The sequence below is a fragment of the Python bivittatus genome, unplaced genomic scaffold, assembly GCF_059951505.1.
Source record: "Python bivittatus isolate LINGU-HERP-01145 unplaced genomic scaffold, Pbiv_v1 ctg000410_np1212, whole genome shotgun sequence".
In the NCBI taxonomy this organism is placed as follows: Eukaryota; Metazoa; Chordata; class Lepidosauria; order Squamata; family Pythonidae; genus Python; species Python bivittatus.
The window spans coordinates 8,785,538-8,798,941 of NW_028277067.1; the positions used below are offsets into that span (position 1 = coordinate 8,785,538).

The 13,404-nt window shown below is 41.4% G+C and overlaps 1 protein-coding gene and 1 long non-coding RNA gene across 5 annotated transcripts in view; one reads left to right on the forward strand and one right to left on the reverse strand.

The window, feature by feature from the left end:
• MLLT6 (MLLT6, PHD finger containing) overlaps positions 1 to 5,770 on the reverse strand; it is a 96,065-nt gene extending 90,295 nt beyond the window's left edge. For 2 of the 4 annotated variants that reach the window (XM_025164565.2, XM_025164567.2), the window contains exon 1: positions 5,221 to 5,769. In XM_025164565.2, the coding sequence (XP_025020333.2) occupies positions 5,221 to 5,329 (109 nt within the window). In that variant the 5' untranslated portion in view covers positions 5,330 to 5,769. Of the gene's footprint in view, positions 1 to 5,220 lie in introns of all 4 variants that reach the window. The other 2 variants (XM_015887514.3, XM_025164566.2) reach the window with 2 other exon arrangements.
• On the forward strand, positions 31 to 10,842 carry LOC148215450 (uncharacterized). The gene is made up of 3 exons (XR_015796627.1): positions 31 to 202; positions 9,775 to 9,851; positions 10,550 to 10,842. It is a non-coding gene; the product is annotated as an uncharacterized LOC148215450 (long non-coding RNA).
• Positions 10,843 to 13,404: the final 2,562 nt, after the last annotated feature.

Genomic DNA, 13,404 nt, shown 5'->3' on the forward strand with positions numbered 1-13,404 from the left:
AGGAATTCTGATTGGATGGCCGTGTCCTACTTTATAAAGAGCAGTCCTCCGTTTGAGGGGTTGTCTAGGCTAATTCCAGTTTAAAGAGACAGAATCTAAAAAGGGAAAGAGAGCAGCAAAAACTTAAGTTGCCCACCTATGAGGACCTTGCCTAGAGACTAAGCAGACACAGAGGGCTCTGAGTCTTCCTCATTATCACAAGGTATTTTGCATTTAAATTATAGAATTATTTCTAAATGAACCAGCACACGGGAAGAAGTTGGGTTAAATGTGCCGCACCAGGGAGGGAGGGAGGGAGGATCCGTTTCAATTCCATTAAAAGTTACATAGTTTGGCTGCAAACTTCTCTCTCCTGTATCCTAAATCAATATATAGCCATGAAGTCACCAGTTAAACACAATTCAAAGGAGACTGGGTCTTTTTACACAGCTTTATTGGCTTACTAATACAAGGATATTTTTGTTTATCAACACTAGTGCAGGTAAGGTAACTATGATTACTTTATACCTACATTTAAACTTTAAGGTAGCTGTCCTATCTGTAATTTTTTTGCATATCACTTCCTTCGGATTCACTGATTCCCCCCCCCCTTTTCTCTTTGCACAGCCTTACCTGCAACATTCACAGACCTAATGATTTGGTCTCTGGTGCATGAAAGTTCAGGGGCTTTGCCCCACCCCCTTAATGACTCTGATGGCTCTTTTGGCATGATTTTCTGCTCAATACTATTGTTTTGGAGGGCTGGTAACAAAAGTGTGCCTAGTATTCTAAGTGTGATTGCACTATGCATGCAGATAAAGGTATTGCAATACTGGAAGTTCTGTGTTCAATTCCTTTTCTAACGGTCACCAACATGGTTTTCACTTTTTTTCACAGCAGTTACTGAGTTAGCTTTTTCATTAACTATCTTAAGATTCTTTTCCTGGTAAAGTATAGATCCCCACCATAAAGTTATGACTTTTTGGCTTGCTGTACTTCCCTTTGAGTTGCTCCCACCGAACTGCATTTGGAACTGTAATGCCCAAGCGCCCTTTCCCCCACCCCTTCACAGTTGGATCGGGATGTTGTTATCAACACATTTGTCTATCTCACAAGCAAAGTACTTAGTAAACTGACAAGGGAATCACAACAAAATTGGCAGCTATCGGGAAAGAAAGGAACTCATTATTAAAAATGTATTCACTGTACATTTTTGTATAATCATGAAGTTACATTTATTTTGTATTTGCACATTTTACTGTTTTGGTTTTGAATTGCACAAATAATACAGCTGTGATAATTGGCATGGATGTAGACCTTAAAAACCTGAGCTCAATTGCTTTGCTCCTCTGGCCAACCAAATTCTAAAAAAGAAGCTGTATTATATGGATGCTGACCATTGCATCATCTACTCCATCAATGGAGCAGAATTACACAATGTGAGGACCCCAGGCTGCATGTGGCCCCTCAATGTCCCAGGTAGAACCCACAGAGACCTCAACAGGTGATTTTCAAATTATAATTTGAAGAAAGACAGAAGAGGAAGTCTATAAAGTATACGACCAGAGAGTATTGATATTCAGTATTTTTTTTAATACACATGAAATCAAATCAATTTCAACTTTTGATCTGATATCATCTTATAGATATGGCCCCCTGCCTACTTTTCAAAGAGTAAAGGCAACCCCAGTTCAGAAAAAGATGTGCACCCTGCTTTACACTGAGTGGATGAACCAGAATATGCAAAAGTCTGAATCTGAAAAGTTGTATGCAAAGGAAGTGTTCAAGCCCATCATAAATTTAACAAGGTACTAGTTAAGCATTCCATGCAAGAGAAGACAAGGAATTCCAGAACAGCAAATCAGAGGCCTACCAGAAGCATCATTCCTGTGCTAACCAAATTGGTTTTTGTACATCCAGAGACAAAAGTAAACTTTTCCTGCAAAACTAGCACAGTAATGCACCTTGCCACCCAGAGTCATTTGTTGAAATGGGCTAGTTGAGATACAAGTTGAATAAATAAATATGGTGGAGGAGGAACAAAATGCTTTTTCCTGTCCTAGTAAGTCTCTTTGGAACAAGTAAAAAAAAAAATAAAATCCTAGGCTTTTAAACAGCCATTGCCAATATTTCATAGTTCTATGGCCAAAGGGGAAATCTGAGATGCTACTCAGTTAGGGGTTAGTCAACATTTTTTTTTTACAAACTCTTAATCACTGTGGATGTATTTATAGCTTAACTTTACATCTAGCTGCAGCAGCTCTCCCTACTACAGGTAAATAGTCAGTTAACCAGCAGCATTGGGGTGGGGGTTGGCAAAAAGCCAAGTTGGTGGTCATGGCAGCGTGATTGACATCCCATTCCTTTTTTTACGTGCATTTTTGTTGATGTACATACAAAAAGGAGCAGGGCTTCCATCATGCTGTTGCAACTACCAACTTGCCTTTTTTACCTTCCCTACAGATGCTGCTGCACCTGACATATGTTTTCTTTTTTGCGAGATGTTCTCCCTCATTTGCTTATATGCCTAATTATTTTTATGTGCTAGATATTCAGGAGATAGCATCAAAGCTACCAAAATAGACTTAATTTCAAACAAAGATTAATTTCCAATTTAATTGTGGAAACTACATGGGAAAATGATCAGTTGTAACCTAATATATGTAAGTTTATATTATGAAATATGTAATATGAATAAAGTGTGATTCATTGTATATCTAGATCAGTGTATCTGAAACTTTCTGCAGTTGAGAACTACTACATAAATATTTGGAAAATGTGGGAAACGCCAAATTAAACAAACACACACCCCTACATTTTTGTCTTTAAAAGCATGGGAGTTCAAATTTTTTGGCAAGTAAGGTAGTGATTACAGTTGCTTTTGTGTATTCCATCCCCTGCATTTTAAAAGGATTTTTAAATTAAATGTTATACCAAACATTAATTCAAAATTAAATATTAAGTACCCCATGCCATAGTAGCAACTCTTTGCACAAGCTTACTGATCAACAACGTTCTTCAATATAAATCTCTTGAGTATTAGAGGGCTAAGAATGAATAGATATTTAATAAAATCCCATGTTTAGATATTAACTATTGGGTTTCCAATTCATACTTTTTTGGTTAGGTGGGTTGCATGAGACTTTAGTCAGTAACTATACTCAAGTCCTGTTCACTATTGTCAGTTTTCTGAATTGTAGTACTCGCGCTACCCCTTGTATTATCACTTATACAGTTCTATGAACAAGCTTTTGGCCACTGATCCATTTTGGCAAATCAGCTGATGGGCAGAATGCAGAGCAGCAGAGGCTGAGGTGCTTAGCAGGCTCTGAATACTTCAGGGGTAAGTGCGATGAGGTTGTGGTGGACCACTTGGTGAACCTCCACTGGCCACTGATATTCTGCAGACCACTGATCACGTTAGATAACTGTAGCATCCCCACTCAAGTCAAGCTTAACTCTTGGTAATTACATACACATGTAAATACTGTATGAACATATTTTCCACTATGTGATTCTGGGATTTTTTCCCCCCAATTTTCCCATCTAGCCTTCAAACCTGAGATATCCTGGTGGTCTCCCATCTAGGTTCATACCAATCCAGCAAAGATTTAGTTTTTTCAAGATCAGCCAAAGCTGATTAGATACTGCCATCTGCTGTGATACCCAGCTAGCTATTCCCCCCTGCCCTTTTTTTTTTTTTTTTTTATCATCCAAAGCTGTCAGCTACAAAACCCAATTATACAAATTTACTACATTAAATGACTTATAGGAGAGAAAAGAGAGGTGACTTCTGTTTGGGCACCTTCCCCAACTTCCATCAAACCTCAAAAGTCTGTCTAAACAAATACTTTCTGCCATGTGAAGACACCATCTGTGGGCACGGAGAATATCCACAGAAGTCAAATTTCAGCTATCACAGATGAAGCTTTGGAGATTAAGGACCAGGAAAGCCCGAGTTATTCTGCTATGGAAACCAAAGGCTGAATGTCCCGGAACAGCTGGCTTGCCACATACCGAAGTCAAGTACATGACCAGGTGAAGACTTCTCCTTTCAAGATGACTATTCACCACAGCAATTAATGCTCATTCTCCTTTCAGCAGCTCAGCTCAGAGGTGAGGCTACAGCAATAAGCCTAGATACCTGAGGCAGGGTGTAACTGAGGTATTTCCCCCTCAGCCTTGTACTTCCAGGATTAATGATCTACTACAAGTAACTAGAAAGTGGTAATAAGAGAGCGTTCCTATTTCTCTCTCTCACACACACACACACACACATTTCAGCTTTCTTTACACGGGGCAGTTTTGCAAAGAAGTATATTCCCACATCGGTCCTTGAGACATTCTGCTTGGCTTCACTTACCTTGAAATTGCAGGCCAGAAAGTCTCCCCTCCCCCACCATAACATTAAAATAAATAATAAAAAATCCCCAATGTTACAGGGCAGCTAATAATAGAAGCTCAGCTAATCCGGAAGGAAGCTGAGGGAGACAGTCAGAGGTCACTGCCATTCTGAATCTACGTCAAATAATGTATTTTTTACAACATCCACAACAACAACGTCCACAACAACCCAGCCTTCCCGTCCCCTCTACCCTTTCTGAGTCTGCTGGCATTCAGATGTATCCCCACCTCCACCCCTTTATACGGTGGTGCAATTAAAAATTAATGAATAGAAAGCAAAACAAAGCAAAGCAACGACTACGTGCATGTGCACACAGACACGCACATACTCCAGCGGAGAAGGGAAAGCTAAGATCGTGCTTTTCCTAGCCAACATACACAGACAGCCACACGTACAACCCTTTCCCACAAATCCTTTCCCCCTTCTTCTTTTTTGCAAAGCACTGCGTCCGCCTCCCTCTCCCCTGTCAAGTGTACCCCCGCGGAACAAAAGGCGCTAGAATTCCTTCAATGCATAGTAACAACAATAACAGTGATGATGATGGTGGTGGTGGCGATGATGATGTACGTTTTAGCCCGCCTCCAACTCTTCTTCCTCCATGTCGAAAACCAATCCCGCCGCTCTTTTATTTCACTCAAAGCTTGCGAAGGTTTTAGGGTGGCAATCAGTGCGGGAGGGGGTGGTCCCGGTTAACCCTCACGGTCTTTTTCCAGGTCTGCCAAGCCACTTCTGGCAGGCGCCCGGAGAGTTCGAAGGCGAGCCGGGGCTTGGCGGGGAAGGGGGGGCGGGTTGGCCAAGGTATCCGCGAGCAGGAAAGGCTAGGTGGGGGGTCTTACCTTGATGCACCGCCACGTTACAGCCATGCCCATCACAGTAGACCAGGGGGTTTTCTGCCCAGCCGCGTTCATCGGAACAGACGCAGCAGCCGCCCACCATCTCCTTCATTCTTCCATAAGTTTCTTTTTTGCTGATTTCCCACCCCCACCCCTTGTTGTGTTACTGCTGGCACGGCTGTTTCCAAGCACGCATTTACTCCTCGTCCTTTTCTTCCTCTTCTTGATCTCGGGCCTTCTCTCCTCCCCCGACCCGCCTTGATATGTAAAAGATATGCCCCCACACAATCCGCTATGACGGGGAAGAAGGCAGAAGGCTCGGACGCCTCCCCCCCGGACGAAAATGCCACATTGTTATTTGCAAAGGAGAGCTTGGCGGCATCGCTGGCGCTGAGCTCGGGCAGACGCGGTGGCTGGTCCCCAGGCACACCGACACACTCACCGACACCCGACGCTCACGCGCGCACACACGCACACAACGTCGCCCTGGCTGCTTGCAGCCGAGAGCGCAGCAATTATGGCTCTGAGGTCTTAGGTTCGGGGGCAGCCGGAGCGCACTGGGGTGGGGGGCTTTAATCGGTTTTATTGCTGCCTTTCTCCCCCCCTCCCCGCCCCGCGACCTGCTTTTCTGTGACCATGCTGAAGGGGGGCTGCTATTTGTTTCTTTTTCCGGCTTCGTTTTCGGGGCGGGGGGGAGGACGGAGTTAGCATCTAAAGTACGGGAGCACTTTTTTCTCTTTCTCTTTCTTTCTTTTTTTCTTTCTCTCTCTTTCTTTTTTCTTCTCTTGTTTATTGTCCAATATGGGGCGATGGAGCGAAGAAAAAAGAAGAGAGAGGAAAAAAAAGGAGGAGGAATATTGCACTCGCTTAAAAGCCTATTATCTAACGATTGACAGATAAAAACGTCATCAGCGCCACCTTTTGGCCGATGCGGTGAATAAACAAATCTTAACGGGGGAGGGGAAGAGGAAAGAGCGCGCGCGTGTCGGCTTCAAAACCTACCTAGTTTATATCAATCAGTTATAATTTATGGTTGCAACCCATAGGTTATAACAATGTGCATTTATCCCGTGTGCAATAAAACAGCAAACTGTAATTAATAAAATTTAAAATTACTGTATATAAAATCTGGCTAACAGCCATTCAAAAAATGAAACAAGTTTATAGATATCCCAGAGCAGACAAAATCTGAGGTAGCTGTATTGAATCACAAGGAAGAATCGAGGGAGTTAGACATACACTTCACTGGGACCAATCAAAATGTCAAAGAAAACTTGTTGTAAATAAATACCTGGCTGAACTCTCAGTTTCAGTTTGATCTATATGCTGGCTAAGAATTTGGGAAAGTAAATCAGGCCAATATGTTGGGAGGGGGCATTAGATGAGATGAAGGACATGTCTTGGCATCTGGGCAGTTGTGGTAGACAAATATATGCTCCAAAACGAAATTATGTGTGAGAGAAACGGGAGTGGGAGAACGTTAGTTCAATCTTGTCCTGGATGTGGATTCCTCTTAAGCATCGGTTTGCCGTAGAATCAAAGTGGTGGGATTTTGGTGAAGGAAGATAAGAGGAGATATGACAGCAGTTTGTAAAATCTTGCATATTGAAGAGAGAGAGATTCTTCCTCCTTTTCTCGAACACTAGAATTCAGGTTGCCTGGTAAAACTAACTGAGGGGAGATTAAAAACTGGTAAAACGAAGTACTTTTTAACACAACACATAGTTAAATGATGGAGTTTGCCAGCGTCAGATTTCTTTATGTTACCAATTTAGATGGTTTTAAGAGAGGATTAATCAAATTCATGAGGGATGGAGTTGTTGGTCACTGTTATGGGCCTTTCCCCTCTGGTGAGCTAAAATGCTATCCATTGGGTTTGCAGGAAGCTGTACTGGCATGAAACTTGGTGCCCCCATTGCAGATCCCTGGCCCGCCTACTGTCTGGCTTACCACTGAATGGTGCTGTCCTGATTATGCATGTGTAACATGTGATAAGCAAAGTGATTGGTTGATTACTCTCGTTTTGATGCTCCTCTAAGCATGTCGCCAACCAAGGAAGAAAACATCCAATAATCACAGCGCTGCAGTAGGAACAGGGCAAGTTTGACTGTGGGCTCTGTGCATCATCTTTATGCTTTTTCCTATGCCTCTCCTCCTACCCTTTGTTCTGAACTGAATAAAATTAAATTAAAAAAAAAAGATTGGCGTTACAAAGATAGTGAGTCACAGGCAACACTTCATTTAGGATTTCCCCTTTCCTTTTCTTTCTTTCTATAGGTTACAAAGCCAACTTCCAGATACCTCCATGCTTTGTTCAGGAAGCCACTGGGAGGTGTGGGGTTAGTCATATCATCGCACTATTATGCTATGTTGCCTTGCACTGAAACAGTAAGGGACGTAGGGTCAAAGTCCTTACTGTGCTGTCAGCTGAGCAGTGTAATGCTATTGCACAATTTGGGTAGACCGCCACTTCAATTTACTAGCTACTGATTGTTTCCACCACTCTGTGGAGGATGTGAAATGGCACACCTATGCGTCATATTGTGCTGTCCAAGTGGACCTGTGCTTCTGACAGGAAAGCTTTTCCACACAGCTACAGCAAGGCAGTCAGAGGAGCGCAAAGGGGATCCCTGTGCTGTGCTAGAACATACAGCTCTGTTGCTCTTGTGCAGATCCAAAGGAGACCAGCACATCACTGCTGTGTCCAACTCTTTGGGAAGGCAATGAGAGAATGATGGCAGATGAAGCTGATCAGGGACCAAAGAAGAGAGGATGTGACTATTAGCTGAAATGGCCAATAAGCTCCCCTCTAATCACCTGACTTCACTTCTGACATAATACCTGACAAAGCGTAGCATATTTTTCACACCTTTTGGCTGTTGTTGGGTACTGTCAGTTTAATGGGGGAAATACTACTTTTAACAATGGTACACGTAGGGACACCTCATGAAAATGAAGTGAAGACACAGCAGATACAGCCGAAAAAAAGGTACTGTAAGGTCATGTTTGTGCCCTGGTTAGAAACAAGTGGGGAAAGGCCCTATTGGTTGTGGTGGCCTGTGACAAACTCTTTTGTTCCATGGACTTACAACTATTCATGCTGGGTGCCGAAATGGTCCCTTGCATGAAGGAATACACCATAATTGGAGGTTAAACATGACACCTTAAATAAGCCTTTCCGGATCTATTTCAAGCTCCCTTTTTTGAGATTGCTATATTGGAAGTGATCATTTTCAAAGAGGACAGAGTGGAGTGGAGAATGGACTAAGTGAGAAACAGATGGAGAAACACAAGCTTTCTTACTTTTCTTCGAAGTGTAATGTAGCTTAATCAATTTATTTCATGTGGCTGCAGAGTATGTCTGTGACAGCTGAAGCACTCACGTTAATCAGGAAGTCTTTTGCTATCTTCTTTCCACTTGGTTTTAAAGTTATCCACATTTGGTTTTAAAGTTATCTACAGCTACTTCCTCCTCTGTATCTTCCCACCTGCTACATTTTCAATTTATTTCATGTATCTGATAATGTAAGTGATTGCTTCAGTGAATCATCACAAGAGCTTGAGATAATGGAGTGCGTAGGGTGTAGTGGATAAGTGTTCTGTACTAGGCCTAGGAAGATCCAGTTCAAATCTCCATTCAGCCACAAATCTTGTAGGGCATTTCCTTGCCTTTCTTACATCATAAGGTTTTGATGAGGATAAGATGGACTTCATTCTCTTGGAAAAAAGGAAAGATCTAACTGTAACGGGCAGATGAATTGATCATACACAGTGATATAATTAGATAATTTTAGATTTGGAGTTTAGTCATAAAGGGGCTGAACTAATATTTTTAGACAGCAATAAGTATTATTTTAAATTGTGTTGGTCCACTTCTGGCACATTTAGTGGCCTTTTTTCCTCATTCTGCTAAGTGGAGCCCTTTGATCTTTAATATAAAATCTTGTTTTGACTTTTTTTTTTCTTTTTTTGTACCTTTGGGTCAGTGTTGACTCCTGGCAACTGCCTGGACATGTCCCTGTCGCTTTCTTGGCAAGGTTTTTCAGAAGCGATTCACTCTTGCCTGCTTCCTACGGCTGAGAGAAAGTGACTAGCCCAAGGTCACCCAGCTGGTTTTGTGCCCAAGGTGCCACTAGAGCTCACTGTCTCCTGGGTTCTCCTAGAGTCACTTGGATTGAGATGGGCGGCTATAGAAATTGCATAAATAAAATAAAATAAATCAGGCTAGAAACTGGGAGACTGTGAGTTCTAGTCCTGCAAAGCCACCTGGGTGACCTTGGGCCAGTCACACTCTCTCAGCCCTAGGAAGAAGGCAATGACTTCTGAAAAACCTTGCCAAGAAAACTACAGGGACTAGTTCAGGCAGTCACTGGGAGTCAACACTGACGTGAAAGTGTGCACGTGCGTGCACACACACACAAAACAAAACCCACCAGATGAAGACCCTTACTGGAAATGAGGAAGAGGTGTTTGAAATAAGCCACAATAATATAATTATTCATATCACTTGTGTAATGACACCATGATGCTAAGGGCATCACTTGCCTCTCCCTACAGATGCCCATGATTCCATCAAACCTTTGATGATGCGTACCTTGCATAAATCTATTACATCAACAACTACTGTGCCTCAGGTAAGTAAATTCAGCACACAATATTTTAATTGTGGACATCAGCTCAATTCACACATGCAAATCAAAGCTCAGTGAAACCCCTATCAGGTGACCAATTCTGAGGCCTATGATGGAAAAAATGATTGAATGTGGAAGCTAGAGTTCTATAATTATATTTTTCTTCAATGGCAATATAAGCATGTTGCGTTCTTACCATTGTGATAAGCTTTTGCCACGTACCAGCAGCACTTTCATTAAGAGTTAGGCAACACACATCACAGATGATCACCCTTCTAATATGCACAATGCGCACACCTACACACACTTACTTTGGTCTTTTTAAAACTCTTTCTGCTTTTACATCAGAAAAAAGTGCTTTTCCAAATGGTCCAATAACTACAAGTTTAGGATCTTTTGTGCTGCACCTGTTCAAGCGTTACATCAAGGGCCAAGAAGGCAGAAACGGCCTGCTGGGACTCTGTATCCTCTACTACATTCCTTTGATAGTCACACAGGCAGATGATATATAGGCTCAAACACACCACATTGCTGGAAATATTCTTGGCTTTACTGCATGTTAGGGAGGAGGAAGTTTTAATTTTGTTGTCTGCACTCTGTGGCAAAGTTTTAAAACATAAATTTCATTTTTCTATCACTTTTTAACTTATCCTTAAGATTTAACTTTTTAAAAAATGACTAAAGCTGTATTCAACTCTTAGACAAAAGAAGAAGAAAAAAAGCAGGATTCAGAAGATCAGCTTTCCATTTGGTTGCACAAAAAGACACTTGGACTTGAACTGTGAGCTTGCCTTTTGAGGGATTAAATTCCAATTTACATAATTCACCCCTGTGGCGAGGGAAGGGCATACAAAAAGAGAAAGTATGTATGGAGGGAGAGAAGAAAAGGACAACTGGAAAAAAAGTATATTAATATATTTTGAATTTCGCGTGTACTGAACACAGACACTATATTGCAATCCTGCATATGAGACACCACCCGTAATTTGCCATTAAAAAAAAAAAGATGACTAGCGCAATCTGTATCCATTATTCAAATAGTATTTCTCCTTTCATGCATAAATTTCTTCTGCACTATTTAACACTGTTAAATGCCATTGGTGTTTGTTATTGTTTTTTATTATATTCTTCTTTACCCTGTGTTTGACTTGTACACTGCCTTGAACTTGTGGAGTGAGGTATGTTTATTTATTGATTTAAGTATTTAGATATTACTAGGCTAATTCTATACAGTTCAAAAGCAATTCTCATTTTGTTTGACAGCCAGTTAAGTATGCACTGGATTCCACCTGTATAACCTAACTTCGATGCTACTGGGAGAGTGGAGATGTAGCTCAGTGCTCCACTCCTGTTCCTAGTATCCTAGGTGAAAACAAGGATAGCAATATTCTCCCTGAGACACCCCAGTGCATTTTACTGCATTTCTCTTCCACTGGTTACAACAGGAAATAAATTTGCTAGACCAGCTGGAGGGGAGAATAACCTGAAGTCCTTGGATCTGGTAACTAAGCCTAATCTAATCTAAGATCTAAGCCTCATCTTCAGAATGAATCAGTTTGGGGTCTTTTGTTGACAGCTGCCAGTAAGGGCACTGCTGGTACTAACATCATGTCCGTGGAGCTCCCCAGGTATGTATAGCTGGGACCTCTGCAGCAATTAACACTATCCCAGCTGGAGGTGAGGCTGTGGAGGAAACATTGATGGCTACCAACTACTAATCACTTCAGAGGGTTAGGAGTGGGTAAGAGAAAAGAAGGAAGCTGAATTCTATATTGCCATCTAATTGTGGTAAATGTGCTGTTTGGATGCTCATTCATTTCAACATAGTGTGTGTAACATTAAGTCTTCATATGTGTTTCAGGAAAGACAATACCATAATGAAAAACTCCTAACTGGTATCTAGAATTGATACCACAGAACCCTGGGTGGGATCTGTGTGTAGAGTAGTGCCATCCTGGGTCAAGAAAAGTGCCATATTTCACCAAACATCCTTGTATGCTGTAACTAATTTCCCTGTAGTGGCCAGAAGAAAAATTCCAAAATCCACAGTATATTAGGATCTTTATTCAATCAACTCAAAGCTACAAACATATTATTTTATAATCTTGTGTCAGCCTAATAAGATAATTCCCTTTTAAAATGGATATGGGAAAAGTGTCCATACATCAGTTTTCAGCTATATAGAACCTCATATTCAGGGTTTTGTATATTCAGTTATTCACTCATAACAATATAGACCAGATTTCATCCATGAAATATCTTGGTCTAGTATTTCAACTTTCTAGAATCTGGCATGAACAAATTAAATCTAATCCTGATAAGGTCAACAATAGTGCTAAGGCCATTCTGGTTTTTTCCCCCCATTAAAGGAGGCTGACAACCTACCTGACAACATAAAGCTCTTTACAGGCATTATATTAACTTAAAGACCTTAGATACAGTTCAGTCTAGACTCCTAACAGTGCTGTTCTGGGTATCTTGCTCCATTTCAGTTCAACAATTCACTCAGAAACTGGGGTGCTCCCACTGGAGTCAAAGGTCTTCATATATCAGCTCTACTTGTGGTTTAGAGAGCCAGTTTGGTGTATTGGTTAAGGCATCAGGCTAGAAACCGGGAGACCGTGAGTTCTAGTCCCACCTTAGGCACAAGGGCAGCTCACTCTCTCTCAGCCCTAGGAAGCAGGCAGTGGCAAAACACTTCTGAAAAACCTTGCCAAGAAAACTGCAGGGGCACATCCGATCAGTTGCCAGGAGTCCATGCTGACTTGAAGGCACAACACAAAAACCAAAACACCTTCTGGTTTAAGCTTTATCTTTCCAGTGATTCTCTGCCCACCATGATCCTTAGTGATAATTTTTCTCTTCCTGGAAAACTAGAATCTAGAATGTTCTATGCCAGTGCAGCTTCTTGTGTCAAGCTGTGCTGGCCAAAGAGCCATTAAGAGCTAGAGCTACAATCTGACAACGGATGTTCGATATACAGCAGCTCTTCAGGTAGATTGGAGTGACCTTGGTAACTTACATATATTCTTCACATCAGCAAAATTACCTATTTAGTATTCTCTATCCAATCTACTGTAGAACTTTCTTTGCTACACTTTCAATGTCTTGGTGTCCATGATACTGGAGTGAAGGTATAACAATAACTCTTTTACAGAATGAACTTCCCCTTGGGATTTTGAGGAATCTGAGACTCTAGCCCATGTATTTTTCAATGTCCTTTTTATGGTAACTTGCGTCACTACCCTCATATTTCCAGTTGTTAATAGAAGTTCCACCTGTTCCGAGAATGATTTTATTTGATTGGAACTTTAGCATCTCTAGAAGTGTTGCAAAATTTTTTACAGCTGCCATTGCTTTGCCCAAGAAAATATTGTTTTTATTTCAGAGTTTTACAACTAAGTTTAAAAAATGTGATTTGTGTTGTTTTATGTATTTTTGTTACATGTGATTAGTCACGGACTGTGATATACAATATTCACTAGCAAAGAAGCAGACAGCTTAGTGCCTTCTAGAAGTTGGAATACAACACCTACAGTCCTATGGTATTAGTTAC